The 25502-nt window shown below is 39.5% G+C and overlaps 2 protein-coding genes across 4 annotated transcripts in view; one reads left to right on the top strand and one right to left on the bottom strand.

The window, feature by feature from the left end:
- The window catches only part of NADSYN1 (NAD synthetase 1), a 19579-nt gene extending 2832 nt beyond the window's left edge, over window positions 1-16747 (bottom strand). Inside the window, exons 1-20 of one of the 2 annotated variants that reach the window (XM_038179780.2) lie at window positions 16590-16746; window positions 16410-16470; window positions 15778-15894; window positions 14769-14822; window positions 14265-14354; window positions 13001-13052; window positions 12551-12639; window positions 10578-10695; window positions 9067-9198; window positions 8207-8281; window positions 7915-8039; window positions 7697-7745; window positions 6924-7026; window positions 6131-6299; window positions 5619-5754; window positions 4057-4163; window positions 3127-3258; window positions 2610-2679; window positions 1761-1889; window positions 908-1084 (exon numbers count right to left, since the gene is read on the bottom strand). In XM_038179780.2, coding sequence (XP_038035708.1) covers window positions 908-1084; window positions 1761-1889; window positions 2610-2679; window positions 3127-3258; window positions 4057-4163; window positions 5619-5754; window positions 6131-6299; window positions 6924-7026; window positions 7697-7745; window positions 7915-8039; window positions 8207-8281; window positions 9067-9198; window positions 10578-10695; window positions 12551-12639; window positions 13001-13052; window positions 14265-14354; window positions 14769-14822; window positions 15778-15894; window positions 16410-16470; window positions 16590-16674 — 2070 coding nt within the window. In that variant the 5' untranslated portion in view covers window positions 16675-16746. Of the gene's footprint in view, window positions 1-907; window positions 1085-1760; window positions 1890-2580; window positions 2680-3126; window positions 3259-4056; window positions 4164-5618; window positions 5755-6130; window positions 6300-6923; window positions 7027-7696; window positions 7746-7914; window positions 8040-8206; window positions 8282-9066; window positions 9199-10577; window positions 10696-12550; window positions 12640-13000; window positions 13053-14264; window positions 14355-14768; window positions 14823-15777; window positions 15895-16409; window positions 16471-16589 lie in introns of those variants that run through there. The other variant, XR_005266092.2, reaches the window with a different exon arrangement.
- DHCR7 (7-dehydrocholesterol reductase) lies at window positions 15058-25502 on the top strand. Of its 2 annotated transcripts, none has more exons than XM_005022769.6 (8): window positions 15058-15204; window positions 18854-18956; window positions 19845-20067; window positions 20969-21059; window positions 21754-21967; window positions 22378-22582; window positions 23459-23590; window positions 24160-25502. In XM_005022769.6, the coding sequence occupies exons 1-8, from the start codon at window positions 15081-15083 to the stop codon at window positions 24622-24624; spliced, it is 1557 nt and encodes a 518-aa protein (XP_005022826.4). In that variant the 5' UTR covers window positions 15058-15080; the 3' UTR covers window positions 24625-25502. The 2 variants fall into 2 exon arrangements, with proteins under 2 accessions (XP_005022826.4, XP_027313882.3); XM_027458081.3 differs by lacking the exon at window positions 15058-15204 and adding an exon at window positions 17467-17596.

Genomic DNA, 25502 nt, shown 5'->3' with positions numbered 1-25502 from the left:
TCACACTAAGGCCAAAAGAACTTTTTTTCCTGAGCTTCAGTGGGAAAGACTCCAGAATTACAGAAAAAAATATACAGACCTACAAAAATGCTGCACATGGTAGCTTTTATCCAAGGTTTCAAGGTAGTAAAATGCTATTACAGCATGTCTGGCATTTCACAGACGAGGTAATTAATATTTTATTACATATATAAACATGTTCTTAAAAGCAACGGAGGTGCAAAATCTCTGGCAGGGAAAACTTCAAGGTGCTAAAATTCTTCAGCGCAATACTTTTGCCATAAAATAAATGCATTACAACTACGTCAGAGGTGTGACTGAAAACTACAAAGAGATAAGCAGATTACAGTTACAATAGCTGCTTGAGCCCCTCCACACCTCGCAGTGCTCAAACTAAGCACTGTACTTCTGCAGTATTTGAGCAAACATATTTGTGAGTTAACTGACTTAAAGGTTCAAAGGAGATACTGTTGTAGAAGCAGGTGGGATTTACAATGAATTGCTGCCTCTTACTGGTTTTTCCCCCCACACACGTGCAGGTTCTCTTAATCCTGCAATTAAACAGATCCCTTCAGACAGGTCCTGAACTGAAACCAAAATACCAAAATCAGCTTGCTTTCTGTATTATCACAGGACTTCATGAATACAGGCGTAACATAGAAGCTTCTAGCCTTAATACACAAATTCATCTTTTTTTTTCTTCTCCTCTTGCCTTGCTAGCAGCATGGCAAGCATACTAAACAATGGGAGAAAATAATCACATTAAAACCAGAGAATTATATGAAAAAAACAGAGATTTCTGTTATCCTAAGTGTTAGTTGTCTCTGCTGGAGATTCACTGGAACTGTGCTTGTCCCACCGAGAGAGCTTTGCATATAAAACCATACACAAGGCCGAGGACATTTACCTGTTTATCTATACACCTAAATTGCCAGGACCAGCTGGTGTTATAAAGGAAAGGCCTCAAATCAAACCGGTTGTCATCTGGACTGTAGTTTTCAGCATGGTAGGAAGGAGTGAGGGTGGTCATTTTATGTCTGTTCACCGAGTACATCCTGAAGAAATGCTTAACCTTTGATGCCACCTGGTGTACAAAAGAATATAGCTTTCAGTCAGCTAAAGCGTCTTAGTATTTAGATCTTACATGAGCACAGTATTCTGGAGACTGCGTTCTGGCTTTACACACCCATTTCCCACCATTAAGACACACGTAAATTACCTACCACTACCAGTAGGAATCACTCTGGATGACTCTATTACAAGAGGTATTTCAGACCATTTTCAGACACCACCTTGGTCTCTGTCTCTAACATTTACCAGTAGCAAAGTGCCTCTTAAGAAACCTAACAATAATCACTAGCCTGTGTGATTCAGGTACTGAACATTTTCCTTTATGCCCAAGAAACATAAGAACCTAATGACAGCAAAGTAGATACTCTTTCAAAGCAAGGCTTCAAGAGCAGTTAGCCACATATATTTCAGGGAATAATTTTCCCCTGAAGGTACCGTTGCAAAGTAATTGTTTTCAAATTACCCAATTACAGTTCTAACAATTTCTAACACAAACAACAAACTACACTAATTTAGGAAAGCCACAACAGTTTTTCCAGTGTACTCTGTTACAACTGTGTAATATCTCTAAACACAAGAGAGTAATTAAACCACCCCTTCAGGTAAGAGGAACTCTACTTGAACATTCTCCAAACACACTCTATATTGGCAAAGACATTAAACAATTGGATTTTTATTTTGTGCATTACCTCTCTTGGAGTACAAATTTCCTTCCACATATTAATCAGCTTACAAAACATGCTGTACGGTCCAGCCTTTGCAATCTTTCTCAATTTGCCATAGATGGAGAGCTCTGCATATGTCATCCCCATATCTGCCTGCAATCACACACAGGAACCACAGAAAATCTTAACCATGCAAGTCGTATTTAATAGTTTTATGACCAATTACAATAACCCAGTTTAATCAAAGAAACACTAAAATTAAATTGCCAATGATCAAAAAAAAAACAAACAAACAAGAGAAGAGCAATATTACATAAAGAAGAAAAGAACTGGGATCTCTCTGAAATGGGAGATCTGAAATTCTTAAAAGGAATACATTTTATTTGGCTAGTGAAAGCATTCCTTTCCAGAGAAAGATCTGTTCATTTTCTGTTCTAGATAGCTTCAATACAGTATATGTCAGTAAGGTATGTCAAAACAAGGAAATACGTGAAATTATAAATAAGCAACCCTTTGCTCTTTTGAAACTCTAAACTTTAGAAACTCTAAAATAAACAAAATTTTGGAAAATTTCAGAACACCCATACTTCCAAGTGTCCACAACAGAGTGATTAAAAAAAAAAACAAACAAACAACAAAGAAAACAAACAAAAAACGAACAAAAAGCCATTGACTTCCTCTTTTGTAGACTGCTGTCAACACAGGTAACGCTGGTGCAAGACACTGGTTAGTGTCTAGTCAATATCTTAAAGACATTTTCTGACACACTCAGTGAGACACATGGATACATAGAACAGCAAACAATATTTTTTGGACAAAAAACAAGGCTGGGGATAAAGCTTACCAGAGCATTTTAAAGTCACTGCCCATTACCTCATCAGTTTGAGACACTTGTCCATCCACCAGGGGCTCTAACTCTGCAGTAGGTGGAGCTGCCATGATACTGTAAGAGGAAGATGAAAAGTAAATTCTACCCAGTCTCATTAGTACTAGACTGTCGGGTTTGTTAAAAATCATGTGCTTTATTCAAACTTTCTTCAGGACTTAAGTAGCTGACTAGATAGCCCTGAGAAGTGGTACTTCCAAGCTGTTTCAGGTTTATAAAGCAATGCCTATACCCAAAACATAAAACATCTGTCCAGTTTCCTCAGTGGTTTTAAACAACACAAATGCTTATATCCAGTAACTCCTAAGACTTGTGGCGCCCAGCCACATAGATTGGTCTTCTGTAAGTATGCACAATAATCTAAAAACAGGGATGGGCAAAAACCTTTTCTTTATTAGCATTTGCAAAATTACTGCAATTTAGCTCTGTTAATAAATAAAAAAATAAAAAAAAAAATCCACAATATGCAGCACAGACACCAAACGTCACTGCTTCACTACTCACCTTCTGAGGGCTGTGAGCTGAAAGTTTTCAATACAGTATTGTATGAAGTTCTTCAAATCAGTCTTGCTGATTCCACCAATGGGATTGATATCGGCACTTGAACAATCATACTTCGTTAAGTAACCTCGGAGACTGAGCAGGAGAAGAAATGTTATGTAATGCAGAAGAATGTAACATTAGTATGCTATACAACAGCTTGTATTAGATAGATTACATATGTGATATGAATACAGGGACAGACAGACTGCATAATGTTAGCATATTTATGCATAAAGGACAAACAGGTGTGCAGATGAACAAGAGCTATTCTAAAGCCATGAAATTGACAGGAGAAGGAAGATGATATTTTAAACAGTTATGAAGCACTACTAAAATACCCACACTAAGGTAATATATTAGGTGAAAAAACAATTAAAATACCGTCCTGACCATTCAAAATAATAATAATATTAATATCATTATTGTTATTATTATTATTATTATTATTATTAATAATAATAATAATAATAATCCAAACTCCTAGAATCAATGCACGCTACTCTCCAAACTTTTGACATTATCAGTCCCAGGATCTTTATCTTCCAACAGCCAGCTCTAATGACAGTACTCCAGATTTATGAAGTCAATTTTTCAATTCAAAGTTCACAACTTAACTCCAAATCGATGAATTGAAAATATAACATATAACAGACCTGCTGAGGGAAGTAATAGTTCTTTGGAAAACTACAACAGTACTTTGGTTGTAAACTGAAAAATACACAGTTTTGCCATTCAGGTTGATTCAACTATTATTCTTTTCACTGCTATCTGTGTACTCTCAGCTTTTTACCTCTTCTGAGGTAACAGCATACACTGGGATTTGGTAGAGCTAAAGAACTGCACTGACCTGTTCCCAGTTCACCTGGTTTTTGATTTCTAATTTTTACCAACCTTTCATCCACATTGGCTGATCCTAGCACCAGAAGTCCCCCTGGCATCCCACGAGTCCAAAGTGTCAGCTGAGCAAACAGGTAGGAAAGGACCATTCTTACTCGAGCCTACAAAGCAAAATGAAAAAAAATAAATACTTTGTTAATTTATCTCTCTCCAATCATATCTAATTAACAATTCTCTAAACAAACCCATAAAGAACAAAATGTGAGAGGGCTAATTGCTGCTGCAAGGACTGTCTTGTGGAGGGGACGTTGAACATGCACTTGGGAAAGCTAGATCCAGTATTGGCTAGTGCCACAAATGTGACTGGGCAAGTTTATTCTACTCTGAATTGTAGAATGGGGAGTAGCTGTGATTCCTGCAAGCACTGATAAGCATCCAAGAAGGATAAAATATGCAGATAAACCATCTAACACACCTTTTTATAGTGTTAGACTAACCACATTTATGCAAAATTTCTAAGAAGTTCCATTTCTGTCCCCACTCCAAAACTCACATTTTCCAAGGAAGGTAACAATACTGAACACAGACATAAATTCAGCCTCCAGCTCTAGCTACAACTGTGTGTGATGTTAAGCAATTCACCACATTATTTTGTCACCAAGCCTATGTCATTGCCAAAAAAAATGATAAAAGATGCAATGTTTTCTTCCTGAGAAGACTGATGGAGTTATCTAGTAATAACAGGGGAAGAAAAATCACATCCTTGGCTAAAAATAAAAATAGTAACAAAAAAAAAAAAAAAGAAATGCTATCAAACAAGAGAATCAACATTTAGCCAGAGTTAAAGCTGACTGGCTGCTTCGATTGGAAGCTTTTAAGAACAGGCCAAAAAGAAAACTATCAAGACAATGGAAGGTACATCTACAGCCAGGGACTAGAAGCTATTTGGAAATCACTTGACAGCTATGTTTTTTGTGATTCTACATAATATGTAGAGCAGCAGTACCCAAGTACAGCACCGATCTGTTCTGTCACAATGAAAAAGTTTAAGTAGAAATTTGTATTTGAGCTACGTTTTTATAAGCCATTTTATAAGCTGTTTAAGCACATTCAGATCATCTACCTTCTCAAACTGAGAAGGTCCAGGAATTGGAATAGGTAAGCCTGACATCTCACACAGTGCCTATTACAGGCTGGTACCGTTAACCAGAGTTAAGTCTAATGTATATCAGCAAAATTTTTAAGTCTTGCCCTGCCGCAATCCTACTAACTCAAGACTCATCTATGAAAACACTTTGCTGCTCATTTTCCTGACCTGGCGACTTTCTGCTGTTTTTCTAAACAACATCTGGACTAATGCTGTTGATGGGATAAAGGCACGTACTATTTCTTCCTGACCATCCCATGAGGTTTTAAGAATCACATGTAAAAATTATCTTATCTTCCAAGTTATATGGGATTGTAGATTTCCGCTGCAGACAAGCATTCAGTGGAAGCCCATAAATCTTTAGGAATGTATCATGATGTGTTCAGATCTTCACAGCAATTGAAAGGAAGGGCCCCAGTGCTACTTTACCATTTTGTACTATTTTAAACAAAGCATTTGTGAAACACACCTGCACATTCTGGAGTGCCAGATTTTCTCTGCTGCTCCCTCCATAGACAGAAAAACAGGGAGTTCGACCTGTCACCATGCTGAAAATTCCCACAATAGCTTTCACAGCCGCATCTATGTTCAGGTTGATGTGATAGCTGACAAGAATTCAAACAGAAGTGACTCAACTAGCACAGTCCGACTACATAAAAAACATTAAAAAGTTCTTAAAACAAACAAATACACACATCCATAAAATGATGTTTTAAGGCTGCTACTAACTCAGATCTGGTATGAAGAACATTAAGAAAACATAACATTTTCCAGAGTCTGTTTCCAAATTTTTATGTTCTTCACCAAATGATTCCAAGCATGCCTCACATTTACACGCTTAAATAATGTGTGTAATAATATCCTTCTTACACACAGTTAGTATTCCTCTCCTATTTTTGCCATTTTAGACTTTGAAAGCTTTATATGCAAGTCTTTTCCAGAAGATGAGGGGTTTTTTTCCTATTTCTTCCCAATCTCTACCTGCCTATTTGCTCAGCCAGAAGTTTAGCCCTGTTGCAAGTGTCCTGGGAGGAGTTCTCACTAGCCATGTAGCAAGTGGTAAAGATACGCTTGCAAAATTCTCGAGGATCCTCAGGGACATAGGTCTCATCATGCACAATCTTGCGTGTATCAGCCAGCACCTCTGCATCTGAAGACAAAGGAAAATAAATAAAATGAGTAAAAATTGTTGTCCTCCTACTATCCAGGGTAGGTAAATATATTTTAAGTTTCTTATATTCCAAATAAGCTTTACACTGACCCTCACAAATAAGGTAACTTCATCTAACTCTCCAAACATGTTTTCATATATTAAAAAAATAAATCCTGGTTTTGCTTCTAATTTTGAACAAGGAAATATTAAATCCTTTTGTTCTATGCCTTAAAGAAGCTCCACAGAAACATGATTCCACTTATACAAAGGGCCTGAACCATGCCCAGCCATGTTCAGTAGTGCTGAATTTAATAGAGGAAAGAATTCTCAAAATGGAATCCCAAAACTACATCAGCCAACATCTTGAACAATACTTTAGACAGAAACCAGTCTGAGTTTCACACCCAGTTCTTAAGCCCTGAATGAAAGCTATTAAGCCAATTCAAAGAACCTGAAATCTGAACCTGTTTTTCTGGAATTTCTGAAGAGATGCAAAAGACATCATTAAAGCTGGGCAGAATTCTACTATTAATGAACCCTTGCATCTATTGCACCTAACTAATATTAATTTGTCCTTAATCAGTAATAACTATGGCTAACCAGATACGTATATCTACTTACTTCCATTCTTGACTGCCAGGCAAACCTGGTGACACATAGAGTATACTATGCAAGCTGTAGCAGAGCTGTCAATTCCACCACTAAGAGGTAGAAGAAATCCCGCCTTGAAAACAAAGCAAGGAAGAAATTCAAAAATACAAAGTCAGAAAACCATGTATTTTACCATTCAGAAACACACTCTAGTAAGTTACATATGCATTATTCAATCTGTTATGTTCTGCAGAAAAACAAACAAACACAAAAAAAATCCCACAGATCTAGCAAATCCCCTTAAACTCTTAACAATTGGAAAAATCCAAACAAGGCGTCAATGTAAACCCTCTGGATATAAAAATTGTCAGTCTATCTTTACATTCTAGCAATACAGAAGAGCTCATAGCTAGGACCGAAGTTTTCATACGTAATTTACCGTTGAACTGAACTACTAGTTCTTGTCACTCTGCTTATTTTAAACATCCTCCTATGCCATTAAAAATATTTTTTCTTACGGAAAAATAGTGTTCCAAAGAAAAAGAAATCCCATTTAATGAGGTATGTTTGACTATTGCTCTCAAAGAAAGCATGACTCTGAAGGAAGAGGTCTGCAGAGCATACTAAAGTCACGGCGTACATGTTTCAAGTCTAAACGAGCTACCAGTGAGATCTAACCTTGCACCATGAACTAGCGACATCAGTCTCCATTAGCAGCAGCACAGGACAAGCAATCTGTACTGTCCCTATACCACAGAAGAAGGTGCATAGGCTATGACAAAGAACAAAAAAACAATTCTTACCTGTTTGCTGCGCCTTAAGTAGTCCCAAAGCCAACATGCAGGACCAAGGCTGAAATCACAGAATATCATCAGTCCAAGCGTGTTACGGGATGAGACCTGAGTAAGTCAACTGGCAACTCCCCCAGTGAGAGACTGTCTTTAGTTAAATGTAAAGAAATTGTATTTATCTCCATTAGTTTTAAACTTTTTATCATGTAATCGGTTCAATGTGTGCTTACCAGATCTCTTCCTCAGGACTATGATGTCTCCACTGGATTGGCATACAAACAGGTACAGCTACATCATCAGAACATGACAGAGCAAAATTCACTTTTATCCTAGGATAGGGATTCACTTTACTTGCCTACGCAAAAATACAGAAGAGTTGGCAAACATAAATTTTAATGAAGCATAAACCCATACAACAGATCTGTAGAACACTGAAACATCAACACATGCAAATAGCTTTTAAATTCAATAACTATTCAAACTTGGCAGAGTTTACAATTGATCTGTGTAAAGAATTCTTACCGCTAAATTACGAGATGAAATCTCTGCTCTGTAACTTCGAACATCCTCTAAGTCCAGTGTGGCAACAAGCACCTCCTGTAGAGAGGCTCTCAGCATTAGATTGATTCCACACAGACTGATAAAACATGCTTGACACGACTGGACTCAAACAAAAAAAAGTGCTAGGGAAGAAAAACGCATGTAAAACTTTTTCCAATACAGATCTTTCTGCTCACTTTACAATTCGTCTCTGTCTCAGTAGATTTACTTACATAACAAAATGAGAACAGCTGACTCAATTCACTGAGTACTCTAGGATGCTCATAAACCACAACAAATACATAGCACTTGTCAGATGGCTGAACAATGAGTTCACCATCAGTTGCAGCAAAGAACTAGAGGAAAAGTCAAGAAGCATACTGGGGAAAGAGAGGAGCATGGCACAAAAAGTGATGAAACCTACAGCTGTGATGACGAATTACCGAGAAAGGGGGCTTTTAAATAACGATCAACCTATCCAACATTTCGTTTACCAAGGCAGGTCATAATTAGAACACTGCAGTCTTCACACTTATTTGTTTGAATAAATAATATAAATTAAGAGAGCCTCTCCTAAACATGTTGATTACATTCTCAAATACTTTTATTAAGTTGCTCCACTGTGACAGCTCTTCCTTGCTCACAAAACCAGGACAGCTACTGCAGATCAGGGCAATTTAATGAGGAAAAAGCCTTTGACCCCATTGAATAGCACGGTAAAAACATATTTTTAGTCTATGAGACATAGACCTAGTATCAGTAGATTTTCTGAAAAGTCTTGAGCGTAACCGTAGCTCCACTAACTTCAGCTGTAATAGTTATCTATAGGTTGAATGTATTACCACATCATCGAGTGAAAATTGAGATCCTTGTGCAATTGTCTCTCCATTCATAGAAATCATGGCACAGCCATCATAATACAGACGATCACCATCACAGCCCTTCTGGTTAGATAAAATATATATTCCACCATTCTGAGAAGAAAACAAGCAAACAGACAAAAAACTTATTTCACAATGTAGTACCTGACAATTTTAAACAACAAACTTTTTCCACTATTCAAGTCCTTCTCATAATCCTTCTCTAAGATGGGAATGACTTACGGCTTAGACCCTTGTTTTTTTCCATTTGAAAAAGGACTTTACACACTATACATACAACAGAAACATATAATAACGTAAGTAAATGTAGTACATTAACTCTATCACTTTCTTGCTGTTGGAAAACACATCTCCTGTTACTAGCTTGAAGAGTCATACCCTTAGCCCAAACGGAGAGGGCTACATTTCAAAACTGAAATGCTAAGTTCATGGAGAGATTGACAGAAGAGGGAAAATAATGGCAGAAGCTGTGTTTGGATCGCTTCTCTTTAAAATAGGCAGAATTTTCAATGTCAAAAACCAAAATAAAATTTAAGTATGACAACGACAGGAAAAGTAATGGCTAAGTTTAAAGACAGATTTCTACTTTCCCTTCCTGAGACAGTTACCGATATTTCTCCAAGAGAATGTTGCTTTGTGAATGAAGATCAAAAAAGGAACTGTGAATTTATGGAAATGAGAAACTTTTGGAAGGTTTTACATGTGCCTGGAAAATATCACCCTACACTGACTGAATTAAATGCTGGTAACGAGCCATCAGTTCAGTACATAGAGCACATGGAGGGAGACTGCTGAGGCACAGATAACTACAGGGAACAAGCAGAGCCACTGGTAGTTTGTCCTGCATGGAGAATGCATGTTCAACTATGCCCTTTCAAGCTCGTTGCTTCTCTGTATGCAGTAGATTCAACATTTCATGCTTCCAATTACAGAGCAGTCAGTTACTCTGAATAATTACTATTTTCTGTCTCCTATATTAGTACAATATTTTATCTTCACAATTTAATGGAATTAAGATAAAGATCAATTGCATTTTTGCAACAAGCCTCCAGAGCTGCAAGAAAATAAACTGCTTTAAGGTATTCTGACTCTCCTTTATAGAGGTGTGTGGAAAATAAGATTATATAGTTGGTATGCCAATGCAGAACTATGAGTTCCTGTGCCAAGTTCCTTCTTAGCGTGCTCCTCACATGTGCACATGCATACATTTGTTTCTCCCATACTCCCAAGCAAATACTAAATAGCATTTCTTCTGTTTTCCTGCTCCACAGATCAGACAGAACTGATCTGTAACCAAATAGCCTCCGACATTAAAGCATTACCTACAGCAGGGCTCCCCAAAGAAGTACAGAACCCCAGCAGCTGGAGGAAAGGTAATCACAGGCCAAAAACAAACACACAAACAAACAAAACTTCAAAACACCCAAGTAACAAGGTCTGTCAAGGCCACTAAGCTCATGCCTTAAGTATACCTTTGCTGTAGCAGAATTCACCAAATCCACCCGGGTATGCGCCTTCCGCAGCACATGGTGACTCCCTGAAGAATTAGTGAAAATTTCCACACCATCAAGTCCCATTTCAATATGAGGGCTGTCAAATCAGAAGGCAGAAAAAAAACTGAGCTGGCAATCACATGTAGCTGGGAATATTGCAGGTATCATTTAAAACCACCACTACCAAAAACATTTATGTCATTGCCAGTTTTCTCAAGGTCTTAGCTCAAACAAAGCTAGAGCTCACAAAAACATCTGTTTTCCTGCATCGCTTGATTCTTGTCAAAGACCAGTACTGGTTGCAGAGGGCAGGCAGGGTTTTGCTAATTGTATTCTAAATAAAATGCCTTCTACTTTATTCCATAGAAGTCTGGGTCACAAAGAAAGAAAACAAGACAGTCTTGGTCTGAAAGGGCAGCACCAAGACCCTATGAAATGACCTGACTTTTACTGATTTTCTCTTTTTCAAATGCTAAAAAAAAATAAAAAGAGAAAAAAAAACATAGTATCTATGTATATTACATACCACACCTGCAGTTATAAGGAAATGAATTACTTGAGTTGAAGGATTTGTAAAGACATCTGGAACATTTTATTTATTCTACGTTAACTACAACAGCTTTCATGCAACCACTTCTTTTTTTTCCCTCTCCATTCCCATGTCTAACCTTTGTGAATACGTTCTTCTTTGTCTTTGGGAAGAACCTAAAATTGTAGCAGGAACTAAAGTAAAACCAGGAACTATTACTTAAGGGCACTAGACTTTGCTTTCTGTTAATGACCTTTAGTTGTTTCCTTCTGCCTTGTATGATGATGGTTTAAAAAATAGAGAAGGATTAAGCTAATAGGTAAATAGATGCATCTCAAAGTGATGGAAGCCTAAGCAATCCAAGAACCTAAGCTCTAGCTTGTCCATTATAACAAGGCTCTACTTGTCTAGGAAAATGAAAAAAAACTCTAGTACTCCCAATTTTTTGAGACTGTGAATAGTAAATGATATAATATGGGATTATAATTACTGACAAAACCAATACTCCAGAAATTCGGCCTACATGCCAAATAAAATCATGAAAGGATGGCTTATTCCACCTATCTTCCACTTGGGAAAGAACATAATTTGATATTTACACTTAGAGGAGCAGTAGACTGAAATAAATAAGTTCTTCTTCATTGTGCCTACTACTCCCAGTGTTTCCCAAGACCCAGAGTCAGCAATACTGCTTTTTCAAAGCAGGTTAATCTTCATATAGAGCACTAAAAGAAAGGAACACCTTAAAACATGGCTCAGTATTTCAAATGATATTCTGTATCTCAGCCATGTTGAGGTTTTTAATGCTTACTATATCCCAACAGAATGAGCAGATCTCCCATTTCATCCTCAAAACATTCCATTTCTCCAGCTGATCAATGTTTTATAGAAACACAGGCTCATTGGTCTATTACTGGTCACTAATTACTCACTTCCCTCTACAGCTATTCAATCCACTGTAATAAATAGAACTGTAGCCTTGCAAGGGTTATCATTGGGAACACAGCCTTCATTGTGAAAATTAGCTGGATTCTCTGAATCTGACATAAGAAATGGGAGCTCTTCATTTGTGTCCATGCAATTCCAATAAGATAATGACTTGCCCTGTCATTTTCATGAGTGTAACTGACCCATGTACAAACCTGTTGTGGTACCTATCCAACTTCTTGAAAGATACAGAAAACCTTATTGAAATGTTTTTGTTGTAAATACAGTCCTCAGTTTCTGGACAAAGTTGACACATTCTACCAGCAGAAATTCCAGAACTCCAATGCACAAGGCACATAGCAGATAACAGTGAAAAGGTTTTATACGAAGACAAGCATCAAAAAATTTGAGCCCCTTTTACTGAAACCTTTCCCATGATGTATTTCTTATTCCTCTTATTCCTTTAGTTTACTTTCCATTTCTTCTTCTGCTTTACCTGTTTGGTGCCCAGAGCTCTTCACATATTTCTGTCCCTAGACAGGTATCTTTGGTTGCTAGCACTGCATCCCCAAAAGGAACAGTGTCCTGAGAGAAAAGAAAAGAAAACAAAACAACATCCGTACTTAAACGGAATGGAAGAATCTATCTCATCAAAATCAGAAAGTTACCAACAAACCTTAAAAAAACAGAACTGAATACTCACTGTACATATAAACAACTGAGGCAAATTTAAGCCTTCCATGTTTTGCTGTTAAATACTTACACCAATTAGGTTAAATTATGTTCTCATTTAATCTGAGAACTATTATTGAAACACCTGAATTTGCAACATGACTGACAGAATAATTTGGTGCTCTACTGTTTCATGCCACAAATTCCCTGCATTTAGATGGCTGAGTTATGAAGATAGCAAAGTTAAAAAGAAAAGACTCCATTAAGAACTTACCTGCCCTGTCACTTCCTGAATTATCCTTGGTAGAAAATACTCCTCCACGTGCCTAAAGCAGGTTTATAAACTGTGAATACATGGTCACGTAAAGCATAGCATAATAACTGATTCTAACATCCACATTGTGTCATCTCCTAACCGTGAGTAAAGAAATTGCACTGAAATTGTACAGTACTGGGTATGTAAAAAAAAAAATAAAAAAAATGGAAATGTTAAGATTAAAATTAACAACAACCTGTTTTGCTTCAGAAATTCATGGTGAACATGAAAACAGAATTTTATAAAGCTTAAGATTTCATAACTGTACAGGGCTGTCTATTCCTGGCTTCGTACGTCTTGCTTCTGTATTTTCCAGTGAATAATCGAGTATTAAAACAGCATGTCTTCAGGCTAAAGCCTGACGTGGACTTCTTCAGTAGAAAAAAAAAAAAAAACTTTAAGGGAGACATCCTGATTCTGCAGAGAAATAGGCATGAAGAATGCTTAAAGTGAATTAACATGAGTAATTATGTCACCCTCCAAGAGTTAAGAGGTCACACAGCAGTGGAAATAACCTCTACTTAACATGGCAATATGCGGTGAATGTTAGGAGTACGCAGCTTTCATGCTTGCTCCCTTCTAGTTATAAACTAGACTGATAAAGAACACACCAGGTAAGTCAAATTTGAAATAAAAAATTCCCTTTTGCAGTGCTACTCCAGAAATAACTTGAAGCTCATCCAGAATTGACTGGGATTAAGAGGACAGATATGCAGGAACTCTCAGAAGTATTTTACTAAGACCATCAAGTTATAACCATTCTTTGACTGCAGGATGAGCGAACAGCACCAGAGACGTGTATCAAGCATATTTCCCTGCTTCATAAGGTACGTAAGGTAGCGTCCTTCCCTTGCAGTCATGAAATTCTAGCTGAGCTCATTCGTTCTACACCATTCTCCTGTTTAATATTGAACAGGATGCAATCAAGCAGATAAACATACGCTCCTCCAGTCCTGACCTGCATATGAAAGTATACAAAAGGAAAGAGAGCACTACACTGGTGTCAGGATCGTTCAGCCGCACTTTTCTTGCAAGCTCAGCAATTCAGAGTTTGTTTATGTTTAATAAGCTTTTTAACTACGCTGCAATTACATAGCTCTACTGACTTTTGTTTTGATGTTCACCCTGTAGCTGATGTACTGCAATATTTTTCAATCCTTCTGCTGCAGCTGCAAATGGCAAGCTGTGTTTCTTAAACGCAGTTAAACAGTAGCCAACCTACCTTGCTTTGCTCCATGGTGTAAACCATCTAAGTTCTCTATAGTTTCCTGCATTTGCCAGTGATATTTTCGGTCTAATCAGAAGGATTTTTCTTAAAACATAAATTAAAACAAAACAGAAAGGATGAATTAAGACCTGATGTGCAAGCACATAAGACTAAATAAGAACATTGATGAAAATCAACTCACTGATTTTTTCTAGTGTGACATACAGCAAACAACATTTATTTATTTATTTATTTTAACGTTTCTGTCTGTAGACGTAAAAGTTTTCTTTCTGGGCTCTTCAAAAAGTGTTTCAAAAAACAGTGGAAATTTAGTTTCTACAAGGTCAGAAAGGAAAAACAGATGATGCAAAACATTAAGTCATCTCTCTAAAATTTAAGAGAGAGGAGGACAACACCATCCCTTTACATATCACTAAAGAATCTTACTAGAAGGCCAAACAGGTCTCTGAAACGTTACGCTAATGTTCTGACTCACAAAACATGTAAAGAACTACTTACTTATTTAAGAAGATCACTCGACAATTGTAGCGAACATTTTTGTGCATAACAGGCCTGCAAAAATAAGAAGAAAAATTACCAGTGGCTAACCAACGTTATCAGATGAAATTTAAGAAAAAAAAAGAAAAAAGCTACACAATCTCCTTCCCTACACAAAAACTATGTTAAGACAAATCTATATTGTATCACTCAAGGGAATTAAGTAACACAACATATGTAGTTTCTAATGTTTATATTAGAAAAGTTGTTTACAAAACTCTTTGATTTTCTGTCAGTTTCAGATATTACCAATGATTACCGGATATTACTGGTATGCCTGAGAAACACCAGCAGACCCTAATGCCATTGGCTGGGCAAATCTTAACCGACTACGATACTACCAGGCTGGTCCAAAGTAAAGAAAAGGCAGCTTTACGCATTCGATACCAAGAAACAGGTATGCACATGTGTTACTTTTACAATTACAAAATATCATAGCTCACTCACAGCACATAACTTACAATGTTAATTTTTTATGTTTATTTGAACATCAAAATGATTGACATATATGTATGTTGTCTGTGAAGACAGCTGCCAGTTAAAGCAAGGTACATGAGCCGTGACATTCCTGAAAGACAAGTCAATTTAAAAAGCCCCCTTTTTTTTTTACATATAATACAAGGTCTTACTCAAAACCTTGTCCATGATAGTAGGGCCCAGCCATTTAGGTTCCTGAGAAAAAAATATTTTACTTCTCTCTTGAAGAGCCCAGCCACCAGGAATCTCACTCCTCTGACCCCCCAAGTTAAAAAAAAAAAAAAAAAAAAGCATTTTGAAAGGATTACATCAGAAAAAAACACCTTGTATGGTACGATCCTACTGGTGCAAATTAGAATGAAAAGTAGTATGGCTCCTAAGATGTGCTTACAAGTTTGCTGCAAAATCCTCATTATCCAGAGACATTTGTTTACGCAACATAGACCGCATTCTCAAAAGAGGTAGCGCTTAATCCTGCTTATACAAGACTTACATTCCCACATCACAGATAATATCTTGAGTAACTGGAGACTCCAAAAGCTTTGCCAGAACTTGAAACGAGTGCAGGAGTGTATCAGACTCATAATAGTGATCTGAGCAGCCATAACCACTGTGTAGAAAAATAAATAAATTGTCAGGCAGATATGAAATTATAAATTATATAAATAATTATATATGTATAATACAGACATAAATTTATCAGCAACAGAACTGTGGGACCAGAACTACTCCAGACATGAAACATCTCACTATATATGCAGTTTATAGAGAATACCAAGATGCAGCGCTGTGCGCATCAGCAGTGAAGGCTGTTTAAAATTCCTGGGTGCTGCTGGGATATTCCTTGCTAAAGCAGCAGCCTGCGCATAGGCAGAACTCAAAGTACTGCAGGCACCATGAGGAAAGCTCGCTGAAATAAGCCAACAAATATTGGTATAAGGTAAGTTTTTACGACAGGTTTTGCAATACGTTGCTTGCATCTGCAATGTGTCTGTTTGCACTGACAGCCACGTGTTTTTAACGCCAGTTTAAACATTAGACTACTACATGTTTTCTTAACCATTTTTAGTACGCAATTATTCCCGGTTCTTAACCCCGATCAGCTAGTAACCGCAGCGCTCCTACCAAATTTCGAGCTCAGGACCAAGCCTGTATCTGGCTCCTTTGCCCTTTGCGATTTCAATACCTGGAAAAGAAAGGAGCATGCTCAAGCAGCAGTCGGGACCCTAACCCTAACCCTGCCCGGCCTCCCCAGGACCCCAAACCAGGCTAGAGGGGATCCCCCCGGGACCCCCCAAGGCTCACTTTTGAGGATCCTCCCCGCGTTGCCCTCAAAATCCAGCGCCCACTGGTTGAGGGCGCAGGCTGCCAGCCGCACCGCCCGCCCCATGGCGCCGCCGCCGCAGCGCCGGGCCCCGCCTCAGGGGCTGGGACTGAGGGGCCGCGCCTGGGGGGGGCTCTGGCCGAGCAAATTAGCGGTGCCCGCTGCCGAAGCTCGGGGCGCTGAGGGCTAATTAGCTAATGAGGGGTGCTGCCTGCGGCGGGACGCGAGAAGCTCCCTGCCCTGCGAGCTGCTGCCACGGTCAGCAGTGCAGCTCCCCCCGTGGGCCTTCCCCTTTCGCCTCCTTGCCCCGCCTCGGCCATTTTGGCAGGCTCAGCCTTTATTTTAGCACCCTCTGAGCGGTGTCTGCCGAGCCTGGGTCAGACTGGGAGCGCTGAAGGCGATGGGGCAGCGTGGGGCAGGACCCGGAGGTCTGGGAGCTCCAGAGCACCAAAGCAGCTTCAGGGCGCAGTGCCCCAAATCGCAGGGCTCCTTAGGGCTCATCCTGTCCTGCGTTTGGCCTTATCTATGGGATGCTTCCTAACGTTATCCTGTACTAAAGTGTCTCCTGGGGCATCAGGTCGTTCAAAATCCTTGTTCTTTGTAGTGATCCTTCCTACATGCTGGCCAAATCTGGCCTTTGGGGCCACCGCTGCTCACAGTGTGCCTCTCTAACGGAGGCGCTGACTGGAGCAGCCACGAACTCAGGGGGCCACCCCTGCCCCGCTGCCCTCCCTGCGGCCGGGGCCCCGAGGCGGGCCCGCAGCGGGTGGTGCCGGCAGCGGGACCCCGCCGGGGCCGCCGCTCGGCCCATGGGTTGAGCGCGCTGCGCCAATGGCGTGGCGCGGGGCGGGCGGGAGCGCGGCGCCGATTGGCCGGCGGGGCGGGGAGGGGGCGGGACCGAGCTGGGCGGGGGGGACCCGAAGCGGCTTGGGGGGGCTCGGTGAGGCGAGGCCAGGCGGGGACAGGGGGCTCCGGCGGCCGCCTGCAGGTGGGTGCCCGCGGGGACAGGGGAGCGGGAAGGGGGCAGGAGCCTCGGGCTGGGCTGGGCTCAGGCGGCGGTGTAGGAAGGAGAACCGCGATGGCAGCCGCGCTGTAAGCGGGGGGAAGGGGTGCGTGCCCCCCCAGCCTGGCTGGGGGCTGCTCGTCCTCCTCTAGCTGCTGGCGGCTCCGGGAGCGGGGCAGTCACCGTGCTCCTGCGCTGCCTGGGGGGTTAATGGTGGCTCCGGGGGGCTTGCACCAGCCCCCGGCTGCAGGCAGGGGCTCGGCAGGCAGAGCGGTGCTCAAAACCCAGCCCTGCAGGGTAACCGGGCTGCTGGGTGCTTGGGAGCCCCGAGCAAATGGCAATGCCACGAAAAGCCTCAGCATAGGGTTTGTTTCCTGGCTCAGAGGTGAGGCCTGCTTCCTCAGCAGGGCTGATGGATCACGGGGAATCCTTGGAAATACACAAAACTTAACTGGGCAATGCCCTGGCAGCCTGCTCTGAGCTGGCCCAGCTCTCAGCATGGGGCTGAGTTGAATAACTTCATAGGCTTCATCCAGCCAAAGCCCTGCTGACTGATGCTTCCTGGTTAAGAGCCTTTCTGTCCTGGCAAAATTACTGTCATAAAGCAAAACGGACACCGCTAACTGGACCAAACACTCTTAACATCAACACAGTAGCTCTCCTCTGCTTTCTCTTGAACACGTTCGGTAGCATTGTCTCTCGATGGGTGTGTTACTGGCATGACAAGCCTTGTCATGGAAGCACTTAACACCTGGAATGAGGCAACTTCTGGCTTGCATCTCAGCCAAACCTCTACCTCTGACAGTATTTTAAATGTCTCTGCTGAAGCGTTAGGTGGCGGTTAGCGCTTGTGATAACTGAGGGAAGTCAGTCAGTAGGTCAGGGCCATGTTCAGTGATTGCCAGGCAAGGCTGTAGTGATGCAGCTGGGCCAAGGCCGGGCCAGGCTATCAGCCAAGGGATGAAGGTCAGGGTCCGGCCTGGTGAAGGGAACCAGCGTCACACAGACCTGGGGTGGCCAGGCAGGGCCTTGGGGATGAGGCCAGGACAGGACAGAAGGATTTAAGAAAGTTTTCTGTGTTTTTTTTTTTTTTTCCTCTTTTTCTTTCCTCTTCTTCACTCCCAAACTTATTGTAATTGAAAGCTATTTAATTATTTTTAGTAACTTGTATTTCTTTTCAGTAGAGCCAAAAGACCTAGTGAGTAGAAGCTGGAGTAATATTATGAATATTTTCTCTCACAGAGAACGCCATGCCAGCCCACAAGGAGAAAAACTCTGAAGAACGAAACCACAAAAACATCCAAAATGATACTCAAGCTTCTCAAGTCCAGTGGGGAAGAGCATGGTGAGAGAAGTTGATGACTCTAATTAGTCACTGTATTTCAAACTGGTTCTTACATACTCTTACAGATGTTACATTCTTTTTAATCTTTATTCTGTTTTTAAAAGATGGGTGCATTGACCTAGCATTGAAAGCTCCTGGTTAATGAGTTGTAGTAACAGGTGCCAAAGAAGAGTTCCTCAAGGTTTTTAAATATGGAGCTTGCCAGGTGGCTTGGGTTAAAATACAACCCTTCTTGCAAAATGAAAAACAAACCATAATACTCAGTGAAATTTGTAGTTTCTTCAAAGGCTGAACAAAATATTTGCTGCAATTTGGAAAACAGGCATCCATCTATGGTACTACTAGCTGATGCCTTCAGCAGCAGCAAGGTTTATGGCCCATATTCCTGTTGTCAGAGTGTGGTTCAAGTATCAGTGGAGTACCATACTGTAGCTGAAAACAGCAGCAGGTGTCCATACGGTTCTTACCACAGACAGTGGTGCTGGAACATGTTCAGCTTCTGGCTGTTCAGGGTCTATGTCCTCTGTGTTTCCAAGCTTTGCACAGTATTGTGATTCTCTTACCACCTCCAGCTGAATACCAGTAGTACCCGTGATTGCCATCAAACATGTGAAGGCTGTAATAATAGCATACTTTTTGGAGGAGAGATGTTATCTGTTCTGTTGCTCTGATTAACCAGCTTAGGGTTATAACGTTTTGTGGTAAAGTATGTAACATGCTAAACTTCCTGTCACTGTTTGACCCAAAGAAACGTATGTGCTCTAAAAATATTTTCCATTTTCATCCAGTTAGTTTTCAGTGGTCTTTTTAGACTAAAATTGCTTGACTTAATCAGAACTGCTGTCATAACTGAAAGCTGAAAAAAAAATGTTCTGTTTTGGATTACAGGGAGGTAGACTGGTTTTCCTTGGCAAGCATCCTTTTCCTGCTCATGTTTGCACCACTTACCGTGTATTATTTCATAATGTCCTGTGACCAGTACCAGTGCTCTCTGACTGATCCGCTCATTGACTTGCTCATGGGGAATAAACATCTGTCTGACATCTGGAACAAGACTCCTACACTGACCTACACAGCTGCTGGCATCTATACTATTTGGGTTGCTTTCCAGGTATATTATTGAATTACAAACTAGTTGTAGCGTGTGTGCGTACAAGCATGTATCTACATCAGATGAAAGAAGGATGGAACTAAATGGAATACTGATTTTTTTTTACGTAATGGCAAAATAGTCTGTCAGATGAAAAATTTGGGAATTACTAAGATTATATGGGTTTTAAGCACTCAGGATACCAATTCTGATCTTACAGTGAAAGAAGGCTGGCTCACAAGTGCTGTTCTTTCTGTTGAGTCTTATATAATACTATGCTAAATCATTGTGTGTGGCAGTGAGTCAGGACAGAGTAATGCAACTAAATAAATCTCAGTATTGCTTGTTCTCACAGATAACTCTGTGATACAAGTATTTCATACAATATAAATTCAGATGTTTTAGATAAATGACCTCTACAAGAGTCTAAGATGATGTGGTTAAGATAAACCAGCCATATAACAAAAATACTGATTTACTTAACTAAACTAACTGCATACTTACTTACATAACTGCATACTTTATTTACATAAACTAACTGCAGAAGGGATGTATTTTTCTGTAGACAAACTCTAAAAGAATGTTTATTAGTGATTTTTTTTTTTTTTGTAAAATATCTTCAAATTTAGCAAACTACTGCTATTGTTTTCCAAATTGGAAAGTTACTTAAGTATAATGTTTTAAAATTAAAGGATAAGGACCCAAATCTAACTAGAAACAGTCCTCCCTCCCCACCAAATAAGGCTTACCACCATATATGAAAGCTGTCTTTAAAATTGTTCTGTAGCTTGGGCATATTACTGGTCTAAAATCACAACAGCTAATCTAATAATATTTGCTTATCTAATACTTAATTGAAACTGACTGTTATCTTTGGTATGTGTATGAATTTTTTTGGGTTAATATATTCTGTCACTTCTAGGTGATTTTGTATATGTTTGTTCCTGACTTCTGCCACAAGTTTCTTCCTGGATATGTAGGAGGTGTACAAGAAGGTGCAGTCACTCCTGCTGGTACGTTATTCCTTGGGATGTACCACAACATAATCACACTCTTTTTAAATGATAGCATTTCTGTACGGAGTTCTTAGCAATCCGTATATACCTGCAGGAAACGTGGACATAAATGTTTTCACTTTCGATATGCTTATTTCAAACAATCAAACAGAGCAATATTTATCTTCTTTTAGAATAAATTACAGAACTTCTTTCTCCTAAAAAGCTATTTATCATGTAATTAGCTGATCAGTTCATGCTTAAGTAAAATACAGCAAGCACAGTATCAGAAGTGGAAAAATACAGATTGATAATTTTGGTGCTTTAAATTAATGGCAGACTACCACTAGAATCTGACAATGCAGTCACGCCTATTGAGCCAAGTTAACCTGCAAGACTTGCACAGAATGCGTGATGTGGGCTAAGCGTGACAGAGGATAACTTGAGAGCTTGGCTGATTGTAGGTGAGATTATAAATCCATCGTTTTGTGAAGAGAGTTAAGAAAAAGCTTAGCCTACAGGTTGCGGCAGAATCTAATGAAACTCAGAAAAGTGCCGCAAGATACTTAATTCAGAGGGCGAGATTCAAGGAAGGTAAGCAGAGTAGGTCACTTCATGAGCTATTGACCTCCTGGCTATTGTGTACATATCCTTATTAATAACTGTACTAATGTAACATCAGTAATGTTGATTTCTTTCTTTCCTGCTTTAGGTGTAGTAAATAAGTATGAAATTAATGGACTCCAGGCTTGGATCATAACCCATGTACTTTGGTTTGCCAATGCCTATTACTTCCACTGGTTCTCTCCTACCATCATTTTTGACAATTGGATTCCTCTCCTGTGGTGTGCCAATATCCTGGGATATGTAGTTTCCACATTCGCAATGATAAAAGGCTACTTTTTCCCTACTAATGCCAAAGACTGGTATGTTGTCTTAATAAGAGCATACAAGGAAATCAGACATACAGTAATGTAGAACTGGTTCTTTAAGACATGCACCACCCGTTATGTTTCATGCTGCATGTTGTGTGACTGTGGCATCCTTGGTGTCACAGATGCATGTGTCTAAATTATGTCTTGCAAATAAAGTTATAGTTGGACTCCTGAAAAGTGATAGCAAGTTTAAACACAATGCTTCTGAAGCTACAATTTATCTCTTGTACTGTAATACTTTAGTTTGATCAATTGTTACCTTATATTGCATTACATGGTCTTATGATTTTTATTGTTGTTATATCAGGCCCCTTAGGAAATGATCTGAAATGTATAGTCAGAATACTAACCGTGTGTATTTGTTATAACAATATAAATTTTAAATCTCTTATGCTTTCTAGCAAATTCACTGGCAACTTCTTTTACGACTACATGATGGGGATTGAATTTAACCCTCGAATAGGAAAGTGGTTTGATTTCAAGCTGTTCTTCAATGGGCGCCCTGGCATTGTAGCCTGGACTCTGATTAACCTTTCCTATGCTGCTAAACAACAGGAGCTGTATGGTCAAGTAACCAACTCCATGATTCTTGTCAATGTCCTTCAGGTAAATTTGGAGGAGGAAAACAAGATAACAATTTGGAAATAAAATAGTGTTAAAGTAGGAAAAAGTTCTTGCATTGAAAGCAAACTTAAATTATTCTTCCTGGCCTGAACAACGTCATTTGGTACTGATGCATTGGAACTTGCTTCTTTGGACACTCATTCATTCAGCATGTCACTGTGAATAATCCAGTGTGCTACCATTGGCATAGTTATGTCTGTGCCAGCAGATTTCGATATAGGCTTAAATTAAGAGAGATTTTTCTGAGCCTGTGTTCTGGCTTGATCTTACTAGACCAGGGAGAACAACGACAGAGTTCTGTGCCTTTAGTTGGAGCACGGTTGGGGCAGGTTTTTTTTGAGCGCAGAGCTTTACGTTATTTATTTATTTATTTTCCTTAGGCCATGCAGAAATGCAGATGTCTCCAACACCTGAAAATAGGCACACAGTGCTATGTTTTCTTCTGAGGAGACCTCAAAGTAATAAATACAACTAATAGTTCGAATCCATTCATATGTATAAATGGAAGGCTGCTTAACAGAAGCTCTATTCCTACTCTCTGAGAGGCAGGAGCAATAGGAGCAATAAAATGCAAGTGCATTTCCTAAGTGTATGTCCTTAAGTAATGCAGCTAGTCTCCATGTGCTAATTTATGTTAATACTGCTTTGTATTACTTACTGCTTTAGCTATACAGATGTATTATAGATCTCTGCTGATATGTTATGTTCCTCTTCATGCCTCTGTTTTTTGAAGCGTTAAAATGAAAACACATCAGCTTTGAGACTTTGTTCTAAGACAACAAAATATTAGGTTGATACTGGTAGACAGGATGACAGGTGACAGTGCTGTGTTATTAAAGTAGAATCATTCTGTTTCAGGGTATTTATGTTTTGGACTTCTTCTGGAATGAAGCTTGGTATTTGAAAACAATTGATATCTGCCATGATCATTTTGGATGGTACTTGGGCTGGGGAGACTGTGTTTGGTTGCCTTACCTCTACACTCTGCAGGTAAAAATGTGATACAATGGATGTTTGGGCTAAAAGGAAGGAAACTTTCCAAAACTACTCTTCCCAGCAGAATGATTTGTATTTTGATTTCTTTCTTGATGGTTTTAATGCTAACTAACCATTGTAATATTTTTATAACAGTACGCTTGTAGTAGAGCTTACTGTCCCTGCATGGAATTGACGTCGTCTTTTCCTTTCCATCTTTTGTACCCCTTTCTGACAGTGTCTGTTGTGTCTATGTTTTTTTTTTTTTTTCTAAATCCTTTCAGGCCCTTTCTGTACTCCTGGATGTTGGGTGTTTTTATGTGTGTCGTTTTATTTTCGCCTATCTCATTTAGTCTGCATCTTCACGACTTCTCCCTTATTCTTGTTTGTCCTATGAAATGCAATTTTGGAAAGAGAGACAGAGACAATGTAGGAAGCAGAAAATATTTTTTTGAAAACATTCCATAGTTTTACTGGAACTTTTTTCCCCCTCCATTCTCGGTCACTGGAGGTCAAAGAATTAGTCTGGCATCCTAAAAATGTTTTTAAAGTGCAGTACTGATTGTCTCTTTTCTGCTCCCCAGGGTTTATATTTGGTTTACCACCCTGTGCAGCTCAGCACAGCCAGTGCCATAGGGGTCTTGATGTTGGGCTTGATTGGCTATTATATCTTCAGAATGACGAACCACCAGAAAGATCTCTTCCGTCGTACAAATGGCAACTGCAGGATATGGGGGAAGAAGCCAGAATACATTGAGTGCTCCTACATGTCTGTGGATGGGACCAAGTACTACAGCAAGCTGATGATCTCAGGATTTTGGGGCTGGGCACGCCATTTTAACTACACGGGAGATTTGATGGGCTCCCTGGCCTACTGTCTGGCTTGTGGGTTTGAACACATCTTGCCGTATTTCTACATCATTTATATGACTATTCTGTTGACTCACCGTTGCATTAGGGATGAACACCGTTGTTTCAGCAAATATGGGAAGGACTGGAAGCTCTACACTGCTGCAGTGCCTTACCGGCTTATACCAGGAGTATTTTAAGGCTAACACAGAATCTGGGGAAGCAAAAAATTTTTGAGACAAAAAGAGTCGATCCGTACAGTTAAACTAACAAAAATTATTTTGGGAAGGATGCTTAATAATGCTTGGGAAAAGAAAAGGTGTCTGGAGAATAATCCTTGATGTAATGAAGGAACATGCTTCTAGTAAGCAGGCAGACTTTAAAGTAAATGAAATAAGGCACTGAAATGGCCTTTTTAGATATATTTGTATTAAAAAAAGACTTTCACCTGGAACTGTTTTTTTATTTTTTCTTTCTTTAAATTAACTTGGACTTGAAGAGAAGTTGCATGTACTGAATGCATTGCATTCCTGAAATCTCTCCAGTGCTGGGAGGAGGCCTTACCCTTCAGAGCACCAAGGTTTTTGGAACCAGCTGCCAATGAATTAGGAGAGGAGGAAAAGAACTGTGTGTTCAGTTTATGAAAGAAATTTTATGATGCGGTTGCTTGTGACAGTCATAACCTGTAATTACTAATTCCCTGAAGGAGGCTTTATTACTCATTGATTTTTAAGAGTTGAACCTGGGAAATACTGAGGCTTATCATAAGCTGTTTTTTTTGGAAGACTGGTATACTTTGATTCACAAATATTTGTGAGAGCTGGTATAAATTGGTATAGCTGCATTAATTGCAGTAGGCTAATTACATTAGTCTACAGCACCAGACAAACATGGTCCATGACCAGCTGGGTATTGTCTTGATACTGAAACCAAACTTTCTTGATTAAGATACTAATCATACATTGACTACTTTAGTGTGGGTAGAAAACTTTCTGTCATTTTTGCCTAAAATAACATTTGTAATAGTTTAAGAAATAAATGTGTGGTTTCAATTAAAAAAAAAAAAAAAACAAAAACA

This window comes from Anas platyrhynchos, chromosome 5 (assembly GCF_047663525.1).
Source record: "Anas platyrhynchos isolate ZD024472 breed Pekin duck chromosome 5, IASCAAS_PekinDuck_T2T, whole genome shotgun sequence".
Lineage (NCBI taxonomy): Eukaryota > Metazoa > Chordata > Aves > Anseriformes > Anatidae > Anas > Anas platyrhynchos.
The sequence above is the reverse complement of the archived record's forward strand: the minus strand, read 5'-3'. Positions and strand labels throughout refer to the sequence as shown.

What these genes read in the sequence shown, in the direction of transcription:
- DHCR7 (XM_005022769.6), top strand. Translation starts at nt 15,081, where the DNA reads ATGCCTGAGAAACACCAGCAGACCCTAATGCCATTGGCTGGGCAAATC. An exon ending in GTCCAGTGGGGAAGAGCATG is followed by an intron (nt 18,957 to 19,844) that starts GTGAGAGAAGTT and finishes TTTGGATTACAG; the next exon opens with GGAGGTAGACTGGTTTTCCT. An exon ending in TTCTTGTCAATGTCCTTCAG is followed by an intron (nt 22,583 to 23,458) that starts GTAAATTTGGAG and finishes ATTCTGTTTCAG; the next exon opens with GGTATTTATGTTTTGGACTT.